Source organism: Drosophila elegans, unplaced genomic scaffold, assembly GCF_018152505.1.
Source record: "Drosophila elegans isolate 14027-0461.03 unplaced genomic scaffold, ASM1815250v1 contig_208, whole genome shotgun sequence".
Lineage (NCBI taxonomy): Eukaryota > Metazoa > Arthropoda > Insecta > Diptera > Drosophilidae > Drosophila > Drosophila elegans.
The window spans coordinates 15,189,706-15,217,373 of record NW_024545578.1 but is presented as its reverse complement, the minus strand read 5'-3'; the positions used below and the strand labels follow the sequence as shown (position 1 = coordinate 15,217,373).

At 39.5% G+C, this 27,668-nt stretch overlaps 1 protein-coding gene across 16 annotated transcripts in view; it reads right to left on the bottom strand.

Annotated features, from left to right (window-relative positions):
* Positions 1 to 27,356, bottom strand: part of LOC108150213 — a 31,723-nt gene extending 4,367 nt beyond the window's left edge. For 5 of the 16 annotated variants that reach the window (XM_017278242.2, XM_017278244.2, XM_041708441.1 and 2 more), the window contains exons 1-10: positions 27,064 to 27,356; positions 18,247 to 18,814; positions 15,037 to 15,277; positions 14,169 to 14,411; positions 13,825 to 14,080; positions 12,137 to 13,146; positions 11,141 to 12,071; positions 927 to 1,344; positions 367 to 390; positions 89 to 256 (exon numbers count right to left, since the gene is read on the bottom strand). In XM_017278242.2, the coding sequence (XP_017133731.1) occupies positions 89 to 256; positions 367 to 390; positions 927 to 1,344; positions 11,141 to 12,071; positions 12,137 to 13,146; positions 13,825 to 14,080; positions 14,169 to 14,411; positions 15,037 to 15,277; positions 18,247 to 18,741 (3,786 nt within the window). In that variant the 5' untranslated portion in view covers positions 18,742 to 18,814; positions 27,064 to 27,356. Of the gene's footprint in view, positions 1 to 88; positions 257 to 366; positions 391 to 926; positions 1,345 to 1,419; positions 1,641 to 11,140; positions 12,072 to 12,136; positions 13,147 to 13,824; positions 14,081 to 14,168; positions 14,412 to 15,036; positions 15,278 to 16,041; positions 16,836 to 18,246; positions 18,815 to 27,063 lie in introns of those variants that run through there. The other 11 variants (XM_017278234.2, XM_017278235.2, XM_017278232.2 and 8 more) reach the window with 11 other exon arrangements.
* Between the last annotated feature and the right edge of the window lie 312 nt (positions 27,357 to 27,668).

The following is a 27,668-nucleotide window of genomic DNA, read 5'->3' as shown; positions in this document are numbered from 1 at the left end:
TGTCCTGCTCCGAATTGTTCGGTTTGTGACCCAGTTTTTGTGTTCTCCCGGCTTAACAGCGAACGAAATGCAAAAAACGTGCAAATACCTGAAGGTAAACCACCTGTCTACGTAGATCCGATAGCTCCTGGAGCGGGTCCTCCGTCGTGGACGAGGTGAGGCTGGCCAGATCGATGTCATTCAGCTGCTTGCTATCCAGTCCGCAGGCGGCGAACAGCTGAACGTTGTCGTTCTCGAAAGGATTGAGCGTTTCCGTCTGCGGAGAAGTAATGAAAAACCAGTAGGTTACTTGCCATTCATCACTCTTTGCAGCAATTGCCCTGGGCACAAATAAATAAATTCGAACCGAAGACGACGACAACGTACCCGCTTTAAATCAAAATCTGGCTCCTAGGAGTTGTGCAAGTGAATGGTGGATGTGATGGAGTGATGGGTGTGCCATGGAAATGTAAGCAAAGAAAAGTGCATTTGAAAGGAAAATTATGAACGTACTTAAAAAAAGTGATTTCGGTGTAACAACTAAAAATAACTTAAAATTTTTAAGGCAAAACCGTCATTTACGAAATGTAGAAGAAAACATGTCTGCAATTTACAGAAAATAAAAAGGCAGCATTTTCATATACACAATGTAAATATAACTTAATTAAAACCCTTATTATTATAGTTTAAGTACATTTCATTTAAGGTAAGTATGGCTTAAATTTAAATTAAATTTTAGAAATTAAAATCATTGCCAAAAATTGTCAAATGAAGATTTTAAAAAATGTTTAACATTTTATCTTTAAAATACTTAAACCTGCAAAAGATGAAAATCAAAGCGATAAATATTTAAATTAAATTGTATCTAAGAAATATTTAAAATGGATATGATTTGTATTTACCAGTTTTTAGTTATTCTAATTATTTTAACCACATCCATCACTTACCTCCTGGAGTATCCGCCGCAGTCGCAGCAGCTGCTTCTTGAACTGCAGCACATCCTGGATCATGGCATTGCGGAAGGACTTGTCATACAACATCAGATCGTCCGATGAGCTGTGCAGCTCGCCCGTGCACCTGTGTCCTGCTGCTCCGGATGATGCAGTTGCTCCGCCCCCAGCTCCGCCTCCGCCACCGCCCAATCCCAGGTGCTGCTGCTGCAGGTGCCGCTGGCGGGGCAGACTGGTGGTGGAGCCGGACGAGGTCCTGGAGTTGGCCGTGCTTCTCTTCCGGGCAGCAACGGCCGCCGAAGCTCCGCCGCTGTGCGTGGACCTCAAACTGTTGTCCGAATCGTTGCCGGTGAGCTGTTGGTCCTGAAGACGCGACCGGTTCAGCAATCTGGTGGCACGGGCTGGCAGCTGGGCGCTGTAAAAGAAACATTTCATCATTAGTTAATGCACAAGCAGAAGACAATAATTAAAAAGTGGTATCCAGCAGTGCCTGTGATATGATTCGTTGGCCTGTGGCGCACTGCTGGCCATAAAGGTCGCATAGTGATAGTGTATATGTCGCTGTTTGATGGTCATCGGTGAGCTGGTTCGCTGCTGACTCCCCAGGAATCTATTTTCCGAGGTCTTCAGATCGGTGCGAACTCTTCGCACTCCACTGGGCGAGGATTTGCTGAGCCCAGAACCCGCCTCCGACATCCTCCAAGCTGACAAATCGAATTTCGATTCAATGGGTCTTTGCTCGGACACTAATGCTCCATGTTGTTGCTCTGCGACAATGACACAATCCGGTCATGCGCAGACCACCAACAGCTGTGTGGAGACTTTGTAGAAAAATACTGGGCGACCTCATTACACTCAACCAATTTATGAAATTATTTATAGAAAAAAACTTCGTTTAATAAAACAAGCCAAGAAAAGTTTTTGGATTGGCTAAATGTTATGACATTTTAAAGTTGGCATTAGAAACTATAATTTAGTTTAAAAATGTTTAAACTTGTTTAGCACAGTATTAAAAATTCACATTTACTATAACAAGCTAAGAAAAGTGTGTTTATTTTATATCTGGATTGGCTAAATCTTATGGCATTTGTAAAATGTCAAAGAAAATAATAATTTGGTTTAAAATTTTTTTGATTTAAATTTGTATTACGAAAAGCATAAATTTATTTTAATTTAGCTTTATATATAAAATTTTTTTTTTTCAATATAGTATGAGTAAAATTTGGAGTATTTCTGTCTTTAGTTATAAAAATAAAATCTATTTAGTCAAGTATGTATTTCCTTTAGAAATTTTAAAGGAAATTAGCTTTTGAAACATTGGAATTCTAAGTTTTTTTAATGGAGCTTTTTCTGCATTAAACATGATAATTTGAGTGTTAGCATTTAAATTTGTCAAGTGTAGTAGCCTCGCTGTAGGGGTGAGTTTCACAATTATTTAGCCAGCTTCAATTAACGCGGTCGGAATGAAAGTGAAATGCCATTGATTAGGGCCTAGCCTAGCCAAAGGAGTTCCCCCAGTCGCCAGTTGTCAATGAGCAATTAAGATGGGTGAGCAGGAGGAGGTGGAGGAGGAGGAGGAGGGTCAGGTGGCGCGGTAACCTGCACGACATGCTGGAAATGCTGGAAATAAATCCACAGACGCGGTTGCCTCTCAGCTGGCTGGTGAAAGTCAACTGTTGCGTGCTGTAGTCACCCAAGCCCAAATGCAGGGGAAATGGGGGAAGAGGGCTCTTACACATGCGCGGTGTTCAAAATTTTACGGCATAATTTAAACAAACTGTTGAAAAACGTTGTGAAAACCAAACAAAAGAAACAAAAACATTCAATAGTTGGCTCATTCGACTATTAACGGTTGGATCCAAAGGTTAATGGATAATGGATTTTGGCTCGACCATAATACCCGCAATTATGATGATATTTCGGTTAGTGGATTTATTACGACAAAGAAATTAATTCGAGCATCTCACGGATTTGTGAGACTTTCCTCTAGTAATTATCCGAGTTCAGATGGCTAAGTTCCAAGAGTAATTGGCCCCAGGAAACTGGCACAGCGGCAATTTGAATATTTGAATCTGCGAACTTTGCTTATGCCCGCATTAAGATGATCGCGAATCGCACGAAATGGACTGTGAACAATTTTCAGCTCATCTGGAGCGGCGATGAAAGTACAAAAGTGTATCTTTTATTGTTCCGGGGTCCCCTTCTTTTTCACCGTTAGATGGGCTTTGTCGGCTTTAAAAAGGTTCTCAGCGCTTTTTTATTTTAATTAAAATTAAATTCCCTGCTGCGATGGTTTTGATTGCATCTGGTTGGAATGATTGGCCAACTTGATAAAATTTGATTAATTTTTTGTGTAATGTAGGTAATTTTGTTTGTTTAAAGTACCTTATGTTTTTTCAACGGTTTTCTTTTTGTGTTTTAATAGCTTTTTAATAAATAATTTGCATTTAGTCATTTAAATAGGTTTCTTGAAAGAAAACTAGGAGAAGTCTATTTTTAAATTTAATATTATTTATATATTTGGTAAGCGGACATTTTAATATATTTTAATCTCCTAAATTAGGAAAATTATAGTTTATTATAGCATATTAGACTAAACCCGTTCATACACTAGTTCATTTTTAATAAATTTTCTCTTAATTAAACAAATTATTACATTGTAAAGCAATACCTGTTTGTAAACTTCTTATTAACGTTTTTGGGTAATTTTTGATACAACCAAAGCAAAGCCAAAAGTTCAAATGAATTCACTCGAGTGTTTCCAAACAAAAACCAATTAAAGTGTACATTATGTCCAAACCATAAAACATAAAATCACTTTCCCAAATCCCACACACAACAATCACTGAGTTAGCAAAATTCAACATGTTTGTGAATTTCGCACGCCAACTTTATGCGCTTTTGTACTGCTCGTATGAATATGAATGCAGAAATCAGGCCCCCGAAGAGATCCACCGAAATCAAAACAATACGAGTACTTTGCACAACTCAATTTAGCGAAACTCAGCAGGCGGCATATGCCGGATATTTCGTACTCCAAACAAAAAAACAAAACAAAACCGATTGTCAGACGACAAAATGCCTGTCATTGCAACAAGTGCAGCAAATGGATTTATATGTTTGAATATTGAAGGCAATATCAGCAGGGAAGTAGAAAAGGGGAAACCTTAACGATTTTGAGCTCTTAATGGTTGTGATTCTTTATAAATATAAATTCTGTAAATATTTATAAAATTATATAAATATACTTTATATTAAAATAGAGCTTAGCCTAAATATACCTTTCTTATTGTTGATCATAATAGTCTAATAATCTTTTCAATCTCTCAAATATATGTTAATGTCAAAGAAACACATTTACCAAGAAAAGTAGAAATTAGATCTAGTCAAAACAGTCAAAACTTTTACTATACGAAATTATAATGCTACGTGATTAACGTTTAAGCACATAATTGTCTCGTCTGATACTAAGTTACTATACAAACTGAGCAGTGAGCCCCTGAAAATTCCCCTGCGGCTACGCACCTGCTTTTCTCAGCTACCTTTCTACACATTTAGCACAAATGTGTCTCATTTGTGACTGCACACGCGCCACTGCCAACGGCAACTGTTGCCAACTTGGCTCACTTGGTTAGCTGCAACAGTTAACCGGCAACATTCAACGATGACAAGTAATCACAATCATATAGCGATTCACGGAGCAAAGGCGTTGACATTCACTACTCGAACTTCACTTCCCAACGGTACTTATCAATTTGTGCGGCAAAACGTCATTTGTCATAGAGTCCGGAGACCTTTTGGAGCTGCACACATACAGTATACAGTATAGTACCTATACAAATAGTATATAACATATAGGAAGGGGAAGTGGAAATGGAGATGGAAATGGAAATGCAAAGGCAGCTTCATTAGAGTCGCCGGGAAGGGGCGACTAGCGAGCTGCAAGCCACGCAAGTAATGGTAATGGCCATAAAAAATAAAGAAATAACCAAACATTCTCACACGGCCTCCTGTGATGAGAATCCGGTGTGTATCTCGCATGCCCAGAGTTCTCTGTTCTCCACGCAGAGAAACTCTAGATCTTATTCAAGAGATTTACAATGTAGATTGTACATTTCAGATTAAATAATGGTTTAGAAAATTACAGCTTGTCCGTTTTATGAAAATCAACACAATTAATCTTTCTCATCAAGATAGAGATAAATTAAATACATTTTACTGAGTTGTATTAAATATTTGTTAAATTTCAAAACAAAACCTTCGCAAAAAATTAAGAAATAAATAATTTATAAAATACTACTTTTGATTGTTTTATTTTGTAATGAAGAATTATATTTAAATATTTTTATTGAACCTATGGTACTTAAACCTTAAAGAGTTAGTTTTGGTCCTAAAATACTACTCTTCTTCTTATAATCAGAATAATAACAAGTTAGTTATTTTACAATTCAAATTTTCATTACATTTAAACATAAAAGAGTACTACGTATGATAAGCTTTTTTTTAGTGTGTGAGTCGAGGATGATGATCAACGATGGTTAAGATGGGGATATGCCCAGAGACTGTGTTTTGGACTGGGGAATTCGGAGTTGGGGAGCACTTTCGAGGCAGACAGGTAGATATAAAGGTAGGTAGCAGAAGCAGCAGTTATCTGTATCTGTATTTGCACTCGATGGTATGTCCGTAGTTTGTGTGGCAAACATTCTGTTGAATTATGCATGGCGATGGGAGATGGGAGATGGGAACCCGTACTCGTATCCGTAACCAAAACCTGAACGCGTCGTAAATGCAACTGAACTTGAAGTGGCTGAAAAGCCATAAAAGGGGGCACCTCAACCCCCCTTTTTGTTTGCCACACACACACAAACACACACTATCATTATGTGCCTGATATCTGTAATTGTTACGTTTATGGCATCAAATTCCAAAAGATTTTCCAAACGTTGCCTGCATTTGCATGTGACACACTTTTCAACCCATTGTGTTGGGCCTACCCCATCTCTCTCTCCTTTTTTTTTTTGTATTTTTGTATTTTGCCCCCGGTTGCATATCGAATTACGCAAAGCTAAGAGCGGAAATCATCACCCACTTTGGCTACCACTTGGCTAAGGTTTCTGGGCTTTCTGTAGCTTCTGTCTGCCTTTGTTAGCCCTGTCAGATATTGTCGACCAAATTCGCACAACTACAGGCAAAATTGTTTAAATTGAACCACATTGAGTATTTTAATTTAAAAACGGTTAAGTTAACTTTTTATACATTTTGTCAAGCAACTTTTTAAATAGTATAAGTTTTAAACATAAATAAGAAAAATATGTGTTTAGTTTTATAAATTTACAGTATTAATATTTTAATCCATTGATAGGTGGGTAAAGAAAATTTTAAAAACCTTTGTTATTAAAATAACCTGCTAAGTTAAAGAGAATTTTCGTTTTATTTTACTTAGAATGCATAGTTTTTTAAAAAAAAAATAGGTTGTTGAAGATCATAATGAAAACTATTAACTATGTTTGTGAGATCTTTAAAAAGTGTTTAAAATTGTTTGATTGTGAAATTGTTAAACTAATTTTTAGGTAATTTTTTCCAAATAAAATGTCATTGCTAAAGCTCGGAATATCCGCTAGCTTAAGATTTTAAAAACTACTTTTTCAAAGAAAACCATCCTAAATAACTCTCATTAAAGGTTTCTCAATTTTGGTCTTGCTGTTAATGTTATAGGGGTTCCACCGTACTTCTTCTACTCACTTGAATCTGCCGGTCTAGGCCGAATGCGAAATATATCCCAGGCAAAACGCTCGTTTCATTGACACTTGTGCCCGCGGCGTGTCTTTTGTTATGAACACTGGCCGTTCGATGGCGTCGGCGTTGGACCGCCTATATACATATATGTACGATCTGTATGTTTATCTGAAGCTTCGGATGGGCAGGTAGTATCTGTATCTGTGGCATGGAAGAGGCACCAGTGCGTATCACTGGAGGCGACGACTGCCTGCGGTCACTGGCTCTTGCTTTTGGTTATTTGGCTGTTTTGGTTTTGTTTCGGTTATTAACAACGCAATTAAATTGGAATACGCAATATGTGCAGCTCCCACGCGCTTTTCAAACAACGGCTATTGCACAATTAACCAATTTACAATTGCCTTTATTGGCAGTGCTCTTCGAACCGATATTGCTGATGGAGTATGATATGGGCTTACGAATATAATTTATTAGTTCGCACAGTGCTCATAAACCGAACCGCACGCTTTGAGATCTTGTTTAATACTGGAGCCGAAATCGAAGTTGGAGCCCACAGCTCAAGTGGTAATGGAGTGGTATGATTTGGTACTGAAACATGACAGTGGAGCTACGTGTACAAAACGGTGCTACGTATTTTTGGGCTGATCACATACAGAATACATATCAGTGATAATAAGCCACTTAGCCCTCGTTTTGTTTGGTATATGTGCGAAAAAGGATCTTTTTTTTTTAAATGTTTGTTAGTGTTTTATGGACTTTTCATCCAATCTTTGATTGCACTTGCGCAAGGACCATTTTAAACGGATTTTAAAATCTACCTACCGGTTTCTAAAATTATGAAAATTATTATCTTATCTTAAAATTGTAGATATCATTGGATGAAAAATAAATAATAATCCAGCGGACTAAAACTCTTTAATACTTTAAGAAACCAAGCTAAAAACTTTAATATTATGATAAGCTTAAATTATATTATGCAAAAACAATAATATCTCACGTGTCAAACCCACTGTAATTGGTTGCTGTTGTTACCAATGTTTCGCTTTCCAAACGTTCCCATGAGCAACATCAGCAGCAACAGCAACAGCGCTTACACGAGCAACATCGACGGCAAGCAGTGGTAAGAATGTTGCTGGTGGGCCGAAAGAGTTGGGCTCGTGTGGGTCTGGGCCGCTTTTGTTAACGTTCTCAGAGTGTGTGGCACAGCCGTTAGACGATGCTGGCTGAAGGAAAGAAAGAAAGCCAGATCTGTTGGCTGAAGCGACGACAACAGCTACAGCCATAATATTTATGCACCCGGAATGTCGAGATGGGGATCACAATGCGGCTTTTGTTGCATCCGCGTGAGCGGGTTAACTGCGAGGCAATAATAACCGAGATTGAGTGGGCTTATTCAGCACTTTTTGAGAGGCGAAGAGGCATGGCCGTTATATATATATATATATATATATGTATATGAATGACTCATTCACCGGCCAAGCGGGTAAGCCAGTCTCAAGGTTAATCCACAAGTGCGGTTTTGCATGTGACTGGCTGGTTTTTCATGAAGTACTATCTGCAGCTGGCTGTTTCCAGATTGGCCTTCTAATGTTGGCTACGGACAAAATAGAAGTAGCAAAAAAAAAAAAAAAGGAAAGCCAATGTCCCGACGCAGGCGCATCTATCGGATCCATCGAGTGACAGGTTAAACCGCAACAACACATTTAGCCATGGCCAGCGGCATTTTGCAGTTATTTGGCTGTTGGCTGCGAAACAGGTTCACATTTATTTACCAGGCTTTATGCCGAGGCAGACAATTGATTTTTCCTAGCAATAAAGTTTTTCCCAACTTTTGGTTAGAGCCAGAAACGACTCCATCGATGTTGATGTCGTGCCGTTGCCGGTTGTTGTTGCTGTTGCTAGTTTTGCTGTTGCTGTTGATAGTGTTGCTGTTGCTGTTGTGACTGTTGCTGCTAGTTCGTTGCCATGACAAAAGAATGCGGCACTCGCCATCAAGTCTCCGACTCCGACTCCGGCCAAAGTCAAAATGTTATCTTAACTACGACCACGATTTGGCGAAAAAGCCAAGACCCAGACTGGAGCTCACATAGATAGAGACGGGAATGCCACACAGAGAAAAAATACCTAATGAAAGCATTCTTTCAAGAATAAGTCTTACCAAATATTGTATATTTTTTAACTATTAAAACAATTTTAAATTATTAAGAAAAACTTAAATATTGAAATATTTGGAAATTCTTATTGATATTCCCATCCTTTAAAAAATGTAAAATAAAGGCATTCTTAACAAATCAGTTTTACTATTTCCCCTAAATTTTAGGAATTTTTAAGCTTATGATTTCCACTTTGACTGTCAAGCACCTAAGTTCAAAGTTAGGAACTAAATTTGTTTATACACCTCTATATTACTATTTTTTTATAGTAAGCTGAAAAATATGTTTCCTCAGGATTAAGAAAGTCCCTTATTTTATTAGTAATATTTTTTCTTGTGCAATAAAAAAGAGAGATGGTGGTGGTGGGAGGCATAGACAATTGGAAATGCCAAGTGCCGTTGAAGTTGGCCGCGTCTTTGGCTTTGGCTTCGCCCAGAATGCACAAGGCCCACACAGAGTTGTTGTTGGCTGTAGCATTTTGGGCCATAAAAATGCCCCAATGGCTCTCCCCTTCTCTTTCTGGTAGCCGGCGCTAAAACACGGCAATTGGGACCGACAACGGGAACAGCAATGGGAATGCCGAATGTCGAATGGATGCAGACGGCCAATAGATTCGCCAATGGGTTCGCCAATGGAGTAACCTTTGGCAACAGCACAAACACACAAATCCGACACAACACACCCAAACAACCTGTCTCTATCCCTTTGCTGTCCCACTGATGTCTGTCTAATTTTGGGCTAATTTCAATTTCCATTTCCATTTACCCTTAAAATAAAAGTGGGCGGGGCATGACATGCCAAAGCTGTGAGCTGGCCAAAGTAAATTGCATTTGATTAACCCCAGAGCGCCCTTTTGGCAAACAGAAACAGAAACAAACAAGCAAACACGTGAGATTCACTGACTGTTTGTTTTGGTAGCTAAATCAATTGATGAATATTTCTGGATGCGCAAGGTAAATGCTATTAACACTACAATTTACAAGGGGACTTTGTTGGTAAGCTTTATTGATCGGGAAATAATTGGGACAAAATTACTATGGTCCCTCAATAAGGTTCCAATTAATTTAATAGTGTGATCTTTGTTATAAGTAATATAAATTAAATACATAATTAATGTAAATTTTAGCTCAAACTAGAAAATAATTTATTTGCACCATTTTTCAATGTAATTAAAAGACTTCTTACGTTTTTGGACATAACTCAATTTAAAACCTATTTATGTATCCTTTGTTGAAAGATTATTCCCAATTGAGCTCATTCTAGGCTTAAATTTTGCGTTACTTTGGCAGAACTCCAAATCGGCTCATAAATCGCCGCCTTTCTAGGGCTAAATTGAGTAATCTTATGCCGGCCGGCTGAAAAAAAATTGTCTAGAAGCCAAGGAGAGAGAGAAGTGCTGTTTTCCTACTGAAAAGGGGAAGAGGCTGCTGATTGATTTGCAGCACCTCAAGTGGAATTGGGTTGCAGGGGAGGCGGGTAACTCGCCCGGGGAAATGCACTTAATAATATTCCAACAGTCGCTGGCCGCCTGCCAAGTGCAGAGCTAATAAAACCAAATCAAAGGCGAACTCAAAAGCCACCGCAAACGTATTTCCGACCTGATGCAGCCAATTCAATTAGCTTTGTATAGGTAAGGAGAATTGAATTTTTCTCAAAAAAACAGAGATCACTTTTGAGAGATAAGTTTTCGGAATGGCAGGTTTTATTTAGGGGGCGTAAATCGTAATTTTTAGGTTGATTGGTAGTTGAGATGCCGAGTAATGTATTATGAACTTTTGACCTATTTACCCATTTATATGAGAATTGAGGATTGGTGAACTTTTAAAGGCTATTATATCCATGTACGGGTAGAAAACGTAGTAAATCCAAATAATTTATACGGAATATAAATATTTTGCGCTTTGATTTGCATCCATTGCGTTATTTTTAATATGAAAATATTAAAAATATTAAATGGAATGGCATTTAAATCAAACAGGAACTATTTTATATCTAGTATTTTCCTCAATATTAATATTAAATCCTGCAATTTAATACGCATTATAATTAAATAATTAATATAAAAATTAAATATACAATTTTGAATTCAATAGTCAGATATAAATTTTTACTATTCGATTTTATTATCAGTGTTCTTTTAAATATCGACATATAGTTTTCAATTCATATTATCCCAAAGAGTAATTTGTCTTAACATTTGTTTTAAGATTCTTTTTCTTGTTTTCTCTTCACCTTTTCATATTTTAGTTTTAAACACTACATTTTTTTAACCGAATTTCATAATGTTTGTAATAAAATATAAAATGGCTCTTGTAAACTCACCTAATTCTTTCCCTTGGACCGCCGCGCTGCTTCCTTCCTCGCAGCAGGGTATTGAGCTCCTTCATCACATCGCTGCCCTTGCGTTCCAGCTCCGATAGGAGTTCCGCCTCGGTCTCCGCCTGCATGGGATCGATGTCCTGGCCAATCCTGTGCAGATCCGAGCCACTGCGACTGCGTCCCGTGGCACTGGCCATGTGATCAATGGAGTCCACACTGCTGTTCATATCGAAGTCCATCATCAGGTCATCGGAGCAGATGGACTCGCAGGGCGACAGGGTGTCCAAGGATTCGGCCCGATCCATCACTGCCTTTCGCACCGCCGCCGGAGTCCTAAGGCTCAACTCAATGGCCTGCTGCAGAGCGGTACGAGCCTTCGACTGACTCTTCAGGGACCTCAGCGATCCTGTTTGGGTGTGGGTGAGCGTTTCCATCAAAGTGGGTGTATCGGTGGCCACCTCTTGGGCTTCACTGTTGCATAGCAAGGCCGGCTGATCGGCGATCTCATCGTCTATGAGATTTCCACAATCCGAGCCCAGGGAAAGGGAATGTGAGGCGTGTGTTGGGGTGCCCGGTGAAATGGGACTGTGGCTGCCCGGCGGATCCAAATCCAGTTCGAGAACGGGGGAGATGTCATCCAAATCAATGTCATCGATGTCCTTCTGCTGCCGTTCCTCGTTCAACTTGTGCTTCTGCAGCTTGCCGCCTGCCTCCTCGGAATCCTCGGTGCTGCTGACCAAACTGTCTGTGGGTGAGGTCTCATCATCCAACAGCAGACAACTACTGCTGGCCAAAGCCAGTTGGGCAAACTTGGATTCGTTGAGGGCATTGTTAAAGGAGCGGGGACGCGAGGTGCCTGCCTCACGATTGTCCACCAGATTGAGGTTGAGCAGCGGCTCCTGTCCCACTTTGGGTGCAGTATCCGTCATTGAAGCTGGAGGGGATTGTAAATAAGTAATTACTTTAAAAGTCAAAACAGCAACTAAGGGTCACACTTACAGATTGTGCTAAACTGCATGTCGGTGTTGATAAGACTAATCTCATCCAGGCCCAGGGACATGTCCTCCTCCTTGTCATTGTCCCGCGGATTCTCAGGTGCCTGGGTATCGCTACTGATGCTCATGCTCATGCTGCTGCAATCCTGGGCGGCCAGAGATTCGCCCGCCTGCAGGCGCCAAGTGGAGGCCACCGAGGAGTGGCTCTGGTGCTTGGCACTCTTCTCGGAGGTGGACGAGTCCAGATATAGCTTCTCCTCGTCCACACTCTCGCTCTCATCGGAGCCACTGGCCTTGGGTTTTTCCGCTTGCCGTTGATCCTGCTGATCCTGCGGATCCTGGGATCCTGGGGTCTCCGCCTGACGTCGTTCGTAACTCTCACGACTCAACACCGTATTGGATCGCACCAGGCCCAATAGTGGCAGCGGAATACTCTGACTCCCATCAGTGGGCAGCTTTGGAAGTGCCAATGGCTCCACAAACGAGTTGGACTCACTGGAGGGCGGATCGTCGGCATCGCGCACCTCGAAAGTGTGCCGTCCACTCATAACCATCTTGAGGTTCCTGGGCCGGCTGCGACTCCTCTTCGAACCCACCGAACTGCCCGAGCTGCTGTCCATGGCCATGTCCATGCTGGCTATCCCCGAATCCGCACTTATCTCCCTGCTGCCGGAGAATCCTCGACGCGTCGAGTTGTTTGTCAGCTGCTTCACGCTCTTCTGGTCAAGATGTCGTGTCTGTGGCTGCACATGCACCGAGGTCAACGGATGTTGCCGCGAACTGGTCGTGATCTCCTTGGCCCGGGCACCCGTCGAGTGGGCGTGGCCGTGGCCGTGGCCGTGGCCGTGGGCGTGAGCGTGAGCGGGCACCGGCGACTGGACACTGCTGCTGGGCGTGGTCGGTGTCGTGGCCGTCAGACTGATGGCCACCGGATACTCCGGCCGGGGCAAACTCACCGTCTGCAGGGTGAACTTGGCAAAGCTGGCTGGAGTGGGTCGCGGTGTGGGGCGAACTCTGTAAGCGTGTAAGCAAAAACAGTTTAATATTGATTGTTTTACCATTCTCAATAGCTGATCAAATATTGAAACTCAAAAGAAATTTAAAATTGCCTGACAGTGTCTAACTAACTTTTAGTCAATGCCAAATAATAGCCAAATTCTTCTTTAGAAATTGTATTCTTAAAGGTTTAAACTTAAAATGCGTTCTTCAGTACTTGGGCTAAAGTTTTTCTGATTTCCCTATAGAGACTTGTAAGACTGAGTCATATAAATAATGAACTCAATAGATTTTCAAACAAAATGGAACAAATTTTAATATTCAGAGAACTTAATATGGTTGGCAAAATGTATGATAAGATTCAAAAATATGATGAATGAAGAACATAACAAATAAATTCGCTTATCAAAACTGAAAAAACTTCAAAATTCGGTAATCAAAACTCATTTTCTTAAAGACTAAAGGTCATATTCTTAAATTTTTGACAACCGACTTTTCATATTCTTTTAATTTTGGTTACCGAATTTATTTTGTATGGTCTTCGTTAATCATGTTTTTGGAACAGATAGTTTTGATAGCCGAATTTATTTTTAATGTTCTTTATTTGAAACAGCCTTTTGTTCCAGTTTCTAATTTGGTTGTTTGTAAATATTCTTGTTTATTATAAAATTACTATTCAAGTGCAGAGTTACTCACATGACATTGGCATGCATGCTGGCCAGGTTGTTGTAGTTATAGCGCGGCTGCATTGCTCTCGATCCCGACCCAGATCCGGATCCCGATACCGATCCCGAACCCGACGTTTCGTCCGCTATCTCGCCGAAGAACTGCCGCCGCTGGTACTCGATGGTGGTGTTCTGGTTCAGGTTGAACGTCAGCGTCTTGGGCTGGGCTATTTTGGGCTCACCATCGCCGGATCGTCCGGCGTGTGCGCTCTTGGAGCGGCGTTTCACTGCGGAAAAGCGAAGGAAGTTACATGTGCTTGTGCTTCATCGGAGGCCGAAAATGGGGTAAGTTTTTGGTTTATTTGTGGCACTTACAATTGCTCACCAACACCGGACCGCTTCCCGCACCGCGAATGTTGTTATTGTTGTTGTTGTTCTGGGCATTGGCCGTCGATTCCGATTCGGATTCCTCGCTGGGCGCAGTTAGGCCCGCGGAAGCGGGGCGTGGCACCGCCCCACGATAGCCGAAACGCGCCCCGGCCGCACCTGCCACCAACAAAGTGCCGCTTTTCTGGGCAGCGGCGGCGCCTACTTTCTCAAAGTGAACGGGCGCAGCAGCTGTCGTGGGAAAGAAACGGACGAAAGGGACGATTCCAATGAAATGTTGGCATGTCAGCTCATTGTTAAATTGGCCAAATTGTCGCCAAATTAAAAAGCCATAACACTTGGTCAGCTATTGCCATTTTAGAAGGGATACTCGGGTTGACTACTTAAACACTATAAGCTGACTAAAAAGTTTTTGAATTAAAAAAATATATAAAAAAAAAAAAAAAAAAAACAAAAACATTAATATGCTAATTAGTTTTACTTTTTTTTAAAATGTATTTTCCTGTTTTGTTTAAAATTAAAATTTTGAAATTAAATTGTTGTTTGTAGTAATTTTTTTTTGGTATTAAGATGAGGCTAGTTAAAAAATCATTTCATTTCTCAAAATTTGTATTTATGCTTAAAAAACTATTAAAAAAAAATTTGTTTTTAAGAAAAATGTTAACCTAAAATCAGTTAGTTAAAATATAAGCCATAAAGTTAATATCAGCCGGTCTTGTATACCCTAAACTAATAAGTTTAGTTTATAATAATTGTTCATGAAATAAATGATAGTTCTGTCTCATGATATTTGCCTTGATATATAATATGTATCTATTTGTATAACTTCTCCATAAATTCCATTAATTGGACTCACCTGCGTTGCCATTGTCGTCCTTTGTGTCTGTGCAAGTTGCGCTTTTGTCGCCGCCTTCCAGGAGTTTCTTGAACTTCTTGGGCGTCCCATTGAGCTTTTTGCGGAAGCCAAAGGACATGGCGGTGCCTTTGGTGTGCACCGTCTGATCCAGCGCCTCCGAGGGATTGCCATTACTGTTTCCGTTGCCATTGTGGTGGCGGCGGCTTGACTTGCTGCCCTGCTTCTTGCTCTCGGCCTGGCCCTAAACGAAAAACAAAATGTGGTGGAGAAACGGGGTAAAAAGCGATTAGGATGAAAGCGAAACACATTTGCAAATCGGGTCAGCACAGATGAGAGGCGCACGGAAACAAAGAAGCCTCGAGGACTTCCCTAACAAGAGGCAATACACAATAGGATATATATATATATACATCATCTAACTATATGAGTCACTGCGTTCTACGAACAATAACTATTTGTGAGATACTTTTCATTGAATCACGATAAATATCAATAAGGAAGCGTATATACGCGAAACAAACCGATGATTCAACATGTCATTTAAAGTGTCCTTCACGTCTTTTCCGTTCTTTAGTTATGAGAAATTTAATTAAATTTATATGAATAAAAAGATATATTATTAAATCAATTGTGAATATAATCATTTAATAAATTGAACGTTATATTTTAAGGTTTTATATAGAAAATCTCTGGGATCCGCATTCTTTTAATGTTTTATAATATTTAAGACTTGGTTTAATCAATTTTTGAAAGAATGAAAATTAAATAAAAAAGTGCAGTACCCCTTTATGAAATATATTTATTGCAACCAGGCTACTTGTGAGATTCGAAAAGCTATCTAGCTATCTTTCTAAAACGTAAAATGATTATTTAACCAGAAAGCTATCTGTGAGATACATTTGATGCGTATAAAGTTTAAGAAGCGTCCAAAAATATCTACAACATTTCTTTTAACGGTTTTCCAGCAATGGAAACTCTTTCGCAAGTGAATATTTAATGTGGTACCATGATGACTGCCTCGACTTCCGCGTCGATTGCTGCGTCCTCCTCGACTGCTGATTCGTGAAGCTCCTGCTCTAGGAGCGTTTCCTTATCATCTATACCGTTGTTCGGCTCTTTGTGACTTATTTGGTGCTCCTGATCGGAATTTTCCGCGCTCGGCTCGGCAACCCCCTCGTTCTGCCGCAGCTGCTGCTGCGATGCGAATTTTCCTAGTGAGACAACGACGACGGGGTTGTCGCATTCATCCATGTTGCAGGTCGTCGGCAGAGGCACTCGCTTTCCCGGCGAGCCTCCGTCCGTTTGCCGTCTCCCCGGGGAGTCGTCTTGATCGTGGTGTCGAGAAAGTCCGCTTTAGGATGCAGTACGGCTATGTTCATGACACGGCCGCCACGGCGAACAAATTACGCCATTTATAATTGCACTCGAGCCGCACACACACACACACACAGTCGCACAGATACACAAATACGAGTGTACCTGCCAGTACACCCACACGGGGGTCCTTGAAAATCTAACGGCTTGCTGGAAAAATCTTTTGCAGATTGCTCGCACTTTTCACGCCTCAGGTTATGCAAACGTTTTTCGCACTGTTTTTCCACGATTCTATACCGTTTGGTCTTCCTGATTTTGTTCTTTGGATATTTGTTGTTGTATTTTTCTATAGTTTTGTCAAGTTTTTTCTGCTTTCACAGAGTGGCCATGATTTTTCACTTGTGAAAGCACGGCATACGGAAAATTGAATGGCGAGCTGAAAATTCTCACGAAGCAAATGGGTTTCCCTGCCTTCTTGTGGTGGGTCTAGTCGTTATACTCTCTATATTGCTTGACCGCAGGGGGAGAAAATTGAAAATAGACAGAGAGAGTTCGCAGTGTTCGCTCATGCGCAGAGCGAGGAAAACAAGTGGCTGTTCGCAGATAATGGTCTAAATTCGGGGGTGGCTTCAACCAGCGCCATCTAGCGGCTGGGTTTCCACTTAGCTGGGAAATGAACCGCACCATGTATGGATATGTATGTATTTTTTACATCACTACTACTATTTTAATATAAGCTACATTAGGCATCACATTTTCATATACAGCTCAAAATATTTTTAAAAATTTAAAACAAAACATGTATATTAAACATAGAATTTTCTGAGTTACAGCTTGACTTAAAAAGCTTCGGGTGAGTTTTTGAAATATTTTTTTTTATTTTTGCTCTTTTTAATCCCGGCGTTTAATCTCATCTAAACTTAAAATTAATCATTGTCGAACAAAAATAATATTTAACAGTGTTTAATTAAGTATTGATATACAATCTATTTATCAATGCAGTTTTTAGATTGAATATACCGAAGATGGAACAAATATTACGAAACTTATTTTAAAAATAAGATATACAAATAGTTCCTTCATAATAAAATACAATAAATATCAGAACATTTTAAAAGGCATTTTATAAATTAAATTCTTCAGCAAATGAAGAAGTTGCTGTGATGGCATGATTTTGCATCGTTCATACTCCGTGATTCATGTAAAATTCAGATGTAATAAGTCCTCTGAGACAACATTCCAGTAAAATTCAATTTGGTTAAGGTCAATTGCTGAGGGGAAGTGCGGGATAAAGTGCTTCGGCTAAGTATGAAAGATGATATGTGGGAGGCGGAGTGTTTTTAACAGCCTTTCCTTACCCACAAGAATGCTTATTATGTAAATTACCTTGTAAGAAGCCTTAGGAGAAAAGGAAAATGAATATGCAAGCCCAAACTTATCAGGCAAAACGTGTGTTATTTAGCCCTGCTTTCTATATTTCAACATGTAGAAAATATTTAATTCCTACTTTAAGCATGTTGCACTGTTAAGAAAATAAGTTAAAATGTATGCTTAAAAACTATTGTAAACAGAATGCCTTCCTGCCATTCTGCATGCATTTCTTAAAAATTTTTCTGCACCTCCTAAGAAATATTTTGGGAAAATCTTAAAGTGTCTTCCTAACATTCTTTATGCATATTTTTATATACCAAGAAATTTTATTTCACATTCTTCTTCTGCACACAATGAATTTTGAGGCTGACAATAGTCTGGCGAAAGAAAAGATTGTTGACCCACAATATCACTGACACCACATTTTCGCCAGACTCAACTTCGGCAGCCCAGAGTTCGCAGCTTATTGATAGTGCTTCGGCAGAAGCCTCAAGTGGGTTGTAAACATACATCAATATTACTCACCGCCAGCCAGCCGTTGTTCTCGACTGGTAATTGAGGTTCTGGCCTGATTTTGGCCTTGTTCAGAATGTGGTTGCTGGATGTGGATGTGGATGCGGATGCCTGCTCCTCGGCGGCGGTTTCGATGGCCTGCAGCAGCTCGTGCAGCAGGAATTCCTGGCAAGTGGAGTACTCCGGTTCGCTGGCCAAAGTCAGTGGCTCCGCTGGGGCATCATTGTAAAGGGATTCGATGTGCAACACGGCCTGCTCAGGTTGTTCCTTTCGCCGACTTATGGTGTAATAAAAGGGTTCGGGTTCGGGTTCGGTCTTGGGTTCCGGTTCCTCCTGGCTGGCTGCTGCTATATATTCATTACTCGTTGTCAACTGTTGCCAGATTTTGTGCGCCTTGGCCAAATCTTCGTGCGACAGTGCGATTGTCAATACAGATTGATGATGCTCCGCGGCTGGGGACTCGAGTTCGTGGAGCGGCGGCGACTGCCGGGAGACACACTTGCCCATGGCATCTTACGACAACCGGAGTTTTGTGGTAACTACCTCTTCCTTCTTATTTTCCTTTCCCCTCCTATCTAGACTGAAAAAAAAGAAACAAAATATTACCAAAAAAGTGTCGGTGCTCCCCAAATCTAAATAGCTTCTGTCATTGGCCTATCAAACTGAAGTTTGAATAATGATAAACAATATGTCTTATTTAAGTGGGCCAAAAGTATTATTTGTAACTCAATCGAACAGAATAAACTCTACAATCGAACGTAGAAGATTTTAATATTGTTACTCATTTATTAAAATTATTATGGTATTTTCCAATTTACTAAGAAATTTTAGATATTCTCAAGTATGCAGAGACTCAAATTTCTGTACTTACATTTAAATTCTAATTAAATTTTATAAATAATATCCTGAAAAAGTTTATCCCTATTTAATATTTATTTATTTATAATATATTATAGTATCACTGCCTTTTAAACATATGGAGCACTTAATTATTTTTTAAGTATTTTTGTATAGTTAGTTGTAAGTTATATTTTTTTTATAACTACAATAACATTGTTGCAATGATGTGGTCAAGTCTAGCTAATTTTATACAGACATTCTATTTAATTCAAATATTATTTTTATGATATTGAACTAAAAACCAAGTTACTAATTGAATTGCATTGTTTTTAAGTTAATTAAAAAAAACAGTATAATAAAAGGACAGAAATGGGGACAGAGGTATATAAAATTCTTTAGAGCAGTAAAGTAAAAGGCTTTGTGTTTTTTTCCATGTAGGAATGATTTCGCCAGAAGATTCAAATGAATAGGTTGGTCATAAGATCCTCCCCGCACGGCATATTGATATGCTGTGAGCTCGACTGACTGGCTTGTGGTTGGCGTGCAGGTAATGATACACCTGTCCCGCTAAACCACCAAGCAACCAGCCAACTGGCCCACCCCGCCGAAAACCCCATCCCCCTGGGGCGAGTCCATTGCCGTTGCATTATGCCGCGGTGCACGTTTTTTATTAAATTTTATTAGAGTGCCGCACATGCACAACACGGACGGATGCAAACGGACACAGCGCCCCGGATCCGGATCCAAATCCAAACTTCTTTCATACCTCCGAATGCACTGAGCGAAAGGGGGGAGAAAAACAGTGCTTTGGCTGGCAAGATAAGGCATATACAGTAGCTGTCAAAATAATAGTAGTGGGACAATGTTAATTGCTCAAAACCATACCGTTTTTTTACAACTTTTCTTTTAATTTATCATAATGCTTAGTTAACATGAAACAAAATAAGTTTAAAAGAACCTTTATAGTCTTTTGACTTTTTAAGGTAAATGAAAACTATTAATAATTCCTGGTGGAAGTAAAGTCCTTTAAATTTACTTTTTAATATAGTGGAGTAAATAATTTTAAGACAATTTAAAAAAATAACCATAAATCCTCTTTCATCTGCACTTTGTATTGTAGTTAACATGTTTTTGTTATCTAAAAAATGTTTTGTTAAGTAAAAATTGAAAAGAAAGCTTATTGATTAATCTATTTTAATAAAAACTTAAAAATATTATAGTTATTCATGCCTCCAAACTATTTTTGATTGCCATTTCCATAAGATACTACTACTACTACTATTTCGACCGCAACTGTATGCATCCACGCAAATGCAAGCAGCCTTTGGGAGAGATGAAGAACTGCATCCCAGCTTGGTTATGCTCATCCTCATCCTCATCCTCATCCCCGTGCTTATCCTGGCGCTCCTGCTCCGTAGCTTTATGGCGTATTTGCCGCATAACAAAATTTACACCCACCAGGAGCCGTCGACGCGTCGGTGCACTCAATGGGGGTGCCCTTTGTGCCCGGGGTCCTTTACTACGGATCGAGCCATATCCACTAGGTCGCCGGTTTCGCCGCCACTCGATAACAAAATTTGTTCAATAATGAATTTAAGCAGGAAATGCATTTCACCATCCAAAGCCATCATCTGAGTGACAGGGCTTATGCGGTAGGTAAATGTATTTCCAGTGCGGAATGGCATAAGTTTAAAGCTGTGCAAGTAGCTAGTAAAGGAGTTTACTCTTTTGAGTCTCCTTAGACATATATTTATATGTTAACAACACTTTTTATTGCATTACTGGCTTACTCATCGAAGTATGCAGGAAATAGTTTATTGCGAGTGTTTGTTTTTCGTTAGATTTGAGCTTGGTCGAATTAGATCAAAGAAAACAATGCAAATTGCGTACAACAAGAATCTGTCAAAAAAGTTGGTAGGACTATTTTACTCAGGGAAAGGGGGCATAATAAAAATAACAAAAATATTTGAAATAATTTAAAAAAAAGTTTTATAAAACTTGTGCCTTTCATGGAATTTAACAAAATACATTTTAATATTAAAGAAATGTCCAGAAAATAAAAATGATATGTTTTAAGCTTCACAGACTTTTTGTAAAGCTGATTATTTAAATTTATGCTATACGCATAATACCAATTTATTATTCAGCAACTTAAAGACAACTCCACATAGAGTATTCCATGTGCGGACATTTTCAGTTGATCCGGCTGTGTTTATGCCTGCTTATGTCCTTTGGCTTACTTACATTTGCCGCGGCTTTGTGCTGCATAAATTTTCAGTGGCACGACCCAATACAGTAACAGCAGCCAACCGCCCAACGCACACCGCCCACCACCCACCACCACCCCCTTAAAGCTACGTGGCTCTTTTGTGCTAACTGCCAACTTTCATTTGCTGCCTTTTCACATAATGAGGCAATTTTGCAGTTTGTTTTGTGCGAGTTTTCACTTGTTACTCTTGCATTTCATAAGCCAGAAGCGGCGGCCATGGCAAAAGCAGGTGCCGTAAGCTGGTAGTTGCCAGTTTCGGTCCTAATGCAACATTTTGTATGCGCGCAGGATAAATCCCGTGCAGATCCCCGATATTGGTCGCATATGCAAATGGCTAAAGGCTGCAGCGCAGGTAATTATGTGCATAAATAACTCCGATTGTTGGCCAAGAGACTGCCGCAGGAGGCCTCAAGTAATGCCCAAGATTGGTCAATGGGTGTGTGCCCGTTTATGGAGGGGTTTTGGCTGCCGCTGCGGATATCCTGCGGAAGCTCTATCGGTTTCCCCCCACCCCCGAACAGCGTGGCTCATGTATAGCCATTCCCCGCTTAGAATCGATGTGGCATGCAACAGCTGCTCGCTTACAACACTTCGAATTGCCATGGTCCATGCATTTTAATTGCGCGAATCCGCAAAAAAAAAATTGAGATCGAAATGTGTGCACCCAAAAAAAAGGGATATAAGACTCCTTGATTTGGATTAAACCACATAATGTATATTAAAAAGTTTATGAAAAATGTGTTTTGTAATGCACAAAACAAAATTTAAGAACATAGTATGATTTAAATGATCTCGGTAACAAAATAGTTTGGAAAATCCAACAAGCATATATACAAATCAAATCTTCTCCAATTTTTCCGTTTATATATGTTTGTTTGAAGTTTTAAAGAATTATATAAATTTTCAAGATTTTTAGCATTGAAAAAAAATGTATTTTCTTTTTTTTGCATTTAATTAGTTTAAATATATAAATATATGCCATGTTTTATTTACCCTCAAAGGCTTAAACTTTTGAGAAATAAAACCCCTTTAAATTTAAAGACAAAGAACGATAATTTTCGAAAGTGTGGAAATAAAAAATTCAACACTGTGTTGATCTTCAACGCGAGTGAGTACTTGAAATCGATTTGATTCCCTAAATGTTCTTTGTTTGTGGGCCTCTTAAATCCAGAGTGTGGAAAATGCTTGGAATTGTATGCCACCATATGCGTCGCAAATGGAGGCAAGGGGCAAAGGGACATGGAGGGATCTATCCAGCAAGTTGCTCTGTCGAGGCAAAGTTTTGTGCCATGATTAAAACGAAACCTCACCAAAGTTGCCACCGCTGACAATTTTAATGCAAACAAAAACTTCGTTTTTTGTTTTCTTTGCCACGCTGACAGCGGCAAACGACAAGAAGAAGGCCAACTTATTTTAGCATGCAGCATTTTCAGCAACTTCCGACTAGCCAACCAACCAACCAGCAACCCACCCACTCCCCATTTTCCACACCATTAATGCAAATTGACGGGGATACAAGTCGCTACAGGTGCCAGATCCGGTCAGGTAGGTAGTTTCGTTCGGGAAAACTACGTTTGGGAAAACTTCTGGCAATTCACGCGGACGTTTGCGGCTGTTCTGCCGCCGAAAGCAATTCCATTTTGGTAATTGAACAAGTCAACGCTTAATTACAACGCACTACAGTAAAACACCATAACTGTCTGCGGCATTGAGTGAAAAGCCAGCCGGCAATTTCCATTCAACGAAAGCGAAATAATTTCCATTTGAAATGCGCAAAAATGAGCAATTTCTTTTCGACCAGGATTTCGACCCTTTTTTTGTACCCCCCGCTGTTGTTTTCACTGTTTTTGTTTGAAACGTTTTAATTGACGTCTCATTTTGTCTTGCGGCTGATATTTTATTGGATTTCAGTGGCGTAGCTTCAAAAAATTCGGTAAAATTTAACTGTGGAATGGAAAATTCGTTGAATCCAATAATTCAAAATAAATAAAATTTTGTATGCTATATAAATAAACTTCTATCTTCACCAATATTAAATCCCTAAAGTTGGTTTCAAAAGATTGGTTAAAAAAATGTTTCAATTCTCGTTAGATTTAAATATAGGTAAAATTTCTTAATTTTTCCTTTTTTACATTTCTCATACATCAAAAAAGTTCTGACTGCACTCCTTTTGTTAGTCGAGCAATTCAGCAATTTATCGGTTAAAGCACGACGGGCAGGCAAAAAACGCAGTGAAAATGACTTAAAGCAATTCCCGGGGACGTTGGATTGTTAAAAACTGATCTATATGCTTGGTTATTGAGCAACTTTGGCTGTGGCTGTCGATGGCTCAAAGCCTTCAGCGGAAAAATGTATGGCCAAAACCAAACCAAACACAGCACAAGAGGTGGTAAGGGGATGGCTATGGCTATGGAAATGGCTATGGCTATGGGTATGGGTGAAGAGATAGCGGCAGTAGACACTTGATAGGTTTTTTGCGACCAACACCCCCTTTGAACCGCTCTCCACACACACTATTGGCCATAAATCAATTTTTCAAAAATGACACTGGGAAATGGAAAAAGTAAGCTCAAAGCTTGGCGAATATTGAAAGCGCCCGCTTGGCCCGATATAAACCGATACTCTCCCATGAATTGTCAAACGTAGAAAAATATATGCACGCATGCATACATCTATATAACTCATATCTATATATTAATAAAACATGTATGTTCGGTCCTAGCATTTTTTGGGCATCATCCTAGAAGCTCTGGTATTTTTTATGCTATCGCTTGTCGTTTTTTTCCCTATTTTTTTTTCTGGCTTTGCAAATCTTTGCAGCTGGCGTTGAAAGTTTGTCATCATAAATTTTAATATTATTTTCGTAGCGAATGCAACAGGAGTTGGAGCAAAAGGAAGCATTTTGCGATGCAAAACTTGCCAAAGAAGCAGAATCCATAGTTCGGCAAGTTTGGAAATGAGCACATTAATGGGAAAGGGCCACCAGCACTCTTTGCCCCTTTGGGGAATTTCAAAAACCCCGTGCTGCACACGCGGCGTATGCGCAATGCAGCAGGCTCTGATTTGAAAAATTGGAGAAAGGGCGCACGGCAACATCTGGGCGACTGCTGGCCGGAAGCCCATATTCCCCAGCATGTGTGAACCGAATGTTGATGAGTGCCATATAGTGAATGCATATGAATGAATTACAGGCCAACTTTTACCCCCCCAATCCCCCCTTTTTTAGCCTGGTTTTTGGGGCTTTCAAAGCGGCTGAATGAAGCCTTCTGGCTTTGGCGGCACGAATTGCATGCAAAAGATTGTTTTGCATAGATGAGTGAAATCACCGGGCGCATTTATTGAACTCCTGGTTGACAGCAGACGAAATTGACATTGATTGGTCCTCGGATCTCAGTACCGAAAGTCTAATGACAAAGAATCAAGAGGGTGCTCAATTATCCTAGTTTTCTCTGTGCGCTTGAAATTTTTGGACTGATGCATTCTGTTTTTTCCGTAGCTCGTTTGCTGTTCAAAGAACAATTAAGGTTTTTCAATTTGCAATTATTCTCCAGCACAAATATTAATTTCAACAACCTAAATCAAAAAATAATAGATTTTATGGTCCTTGGCTAACTAATTTTAAAAGTTATAAATATATAAATAAGTATAAATAAACTAGGTACAGTATGTATTAAATCAATATTAATATTTTGTTTCATTTTTATAGCGAAGAGTCTAAAACTGTAGTTTAACCCTTATTTTTAAAGCATATAAGATTTATTTTGATACCTTCGTGGTTTTAATACTCATCTTATTAAGAAATTCAAATTCATTTAATTTATATAACAATTGTTTGGACCTATATTAAACAGTGTTTTATTTCTACAATAAGATGGGAAGGTACAAAATTTATATTGATGTCAATAATACACTTTGAACAATACGATTTTTGCTAGAATTATAATGCAATCGACTCAATCAATATGGTCTATTTAAATCATTAAATATTGCAAAATGTTACTTAAGAGTGAACAGCTGAAAGGCCTCACTTTTAAATTAATCAAATTCTGTGCACATTCGAAAATTGCCTGCAAGTATGGTAATTATTAGATGGAGTAAAATATGCATATGATTTTATGCTCTTAGATTTCGGACTGATTACCGACATATGCTGACGACTAGTGGATTTGATTTAATATGCACCGGAAACTAGTCAAGCAAATTGGAAGCAGCCGCCTGCAGGTGAATAAAGTCTTAGTCGAATTCAGGTGATACGTGAACTGAATGAAAAGCCAAGGACTTAAGCCTTTAAGTAATGTGGCAAGGTCGTGGTATTGGTTGGTCTGTGGTGGGTGGGATTATGGAGTGTGAAGAAAGATAAGAGCGAACCGTACTTCTCCCTGGGCTTATTTGCATGCCGTGATTAAGTGACCAGGTCATAAATGCAGTCTGGCAGAGACTATTTCGACCATTTCGGCTCGCTGCCAAGGCAATCATAAAGCTTGCCACTTAATTATTACTTAGTCTTTATTAACATGGCTCACAGCTTTTGTTGGCCTCTCGCTCCCATTTAGTGCCATCAACGGAGCGTGCAGTTTGGATTTCGGGGACTGGCATGGTCTGTATTTCGAGGCCTGGTAATTGGAAATTGTTGCCATCGTCTTTGCCTGCGTTTGTTTGTCAATTTGCGTACTTAAAAAATTCTTTTATATAAACATACATACATGTACATATACCGACAACGACGACGCACATGCACAACTCGTCGTGAGTGTAACGAGCCATATGTGTTGTGTTGTGCACATAATAATTACGCAATTGGCAGGAGTCCCCTTTTCCCTCTCCATTTTGGCCTGGCTCTGTTCGTCTTTCGCTCGAGTCGAGTGTGTCATCAAATTAGTTTTAATTATATATTATATTCGTTTTGCACACATTTCGGCATTAGCAGGATGAACACGCAGTGGGGACTCCACTGCGTATGGGTGATATTTGCCATGGCAATCGATTTGTATGCCCGGCAGCACTCCGCCTGTTGTTCTTGTTTAAACAATTACCCCGCTCATTGACTTTGTGCCCAGGCCCCAGAGACAAAAACCAACGAATGTGGGATTGAAATTGCTCCAAACCTGTACTAGATATCTAATATGGATGGCATTCAGGGAAAGGAAAGTAGACGCGTCAAGTGAATAGTAACTGCACAGTAAAAAAAATGAAATAAAAATATAAAAAACGTTCCACAAACTGACCGAATTTGAGTCTGCTTTTAGAGTAACAAACTATCTTTAACATTGCAATGTTATCTACATATGTATGTAGATCTTTTATTTGTTTCAATATTTTGAAAACCTATTTCTAAAGCCTTTTTTTGATTTTAAATACACATTAAATTTAAAAAAACCCAACAATTTATTTATTATGTTGAAAACGTTAATGTTGTCTTATGGATTACATAGGTATATTTTCCGTAATTTTTTTTTAACTTGCAGGGTAGATTATGTAATTGTTTTCAACTAAAATATTAAAAAAGTAAAAAAAAATATAACAAAAATGGATATGTTGGAATTCCTACACAAAGGCAATAATTTATTGTCATTTACATTTTCCCTAACTGCACGACGACATCGACACCAATGCGGTTGTTGCTTTGGTTTCGCTTCGAGTTTTTGGGTTAGTTAGGGTTTCAGTTTCAGCCACAGATTTGTCTCGCCATGCAAATTCCCATTTTTCACCATCAGACCCACCTTTGGCTTATCTTATCGTTGTGCACATGTGTGTGTGCCCGTGTTGGGACGTAATTAAATAGAAATTCTCAAGTGCTCGTTGTATTTTTCGGGTTACTTGACTTGACACTTAAGCACTGCGAATTTTACTTCACTTCCACCTGTTGATTTTCTTTATTACTTCACTGCGCGACCTTGAATTATGCGATCAGTTTTTGTTACTATTTTTTTGCCATAACTACACTTCCAGTCAAGAGAGTCGCGTCATGTTTGCTGTTATTATTAATAGCCAAAAGCGTCAGAAGCAACTGACTGCGGACTACGCATGAGACTCGAGACTTGAGACCCGAGCACCCAAGAATCTACAAAGCTGCGATCGGAGCGTTAGGAAAGCTCGCTCTTTATAACATCTGGCTGGGCTTTTGGCTCTACGATTACTGGTAGTAAGAGAAACGAAGAGAATACCTAGTGATTCATAGCTGATAGCGGCTTTGTTTATGAGGGTCAATTGCGTGGAGTGTGTCCAACAATTTACAGTGCCAGCAAAAAGTTAAAGCACGCACAATGGCTTTATCACAGTGAAAGATATTTAAGTTACGTTTTGGGAGATACAAATTTGTATTAAA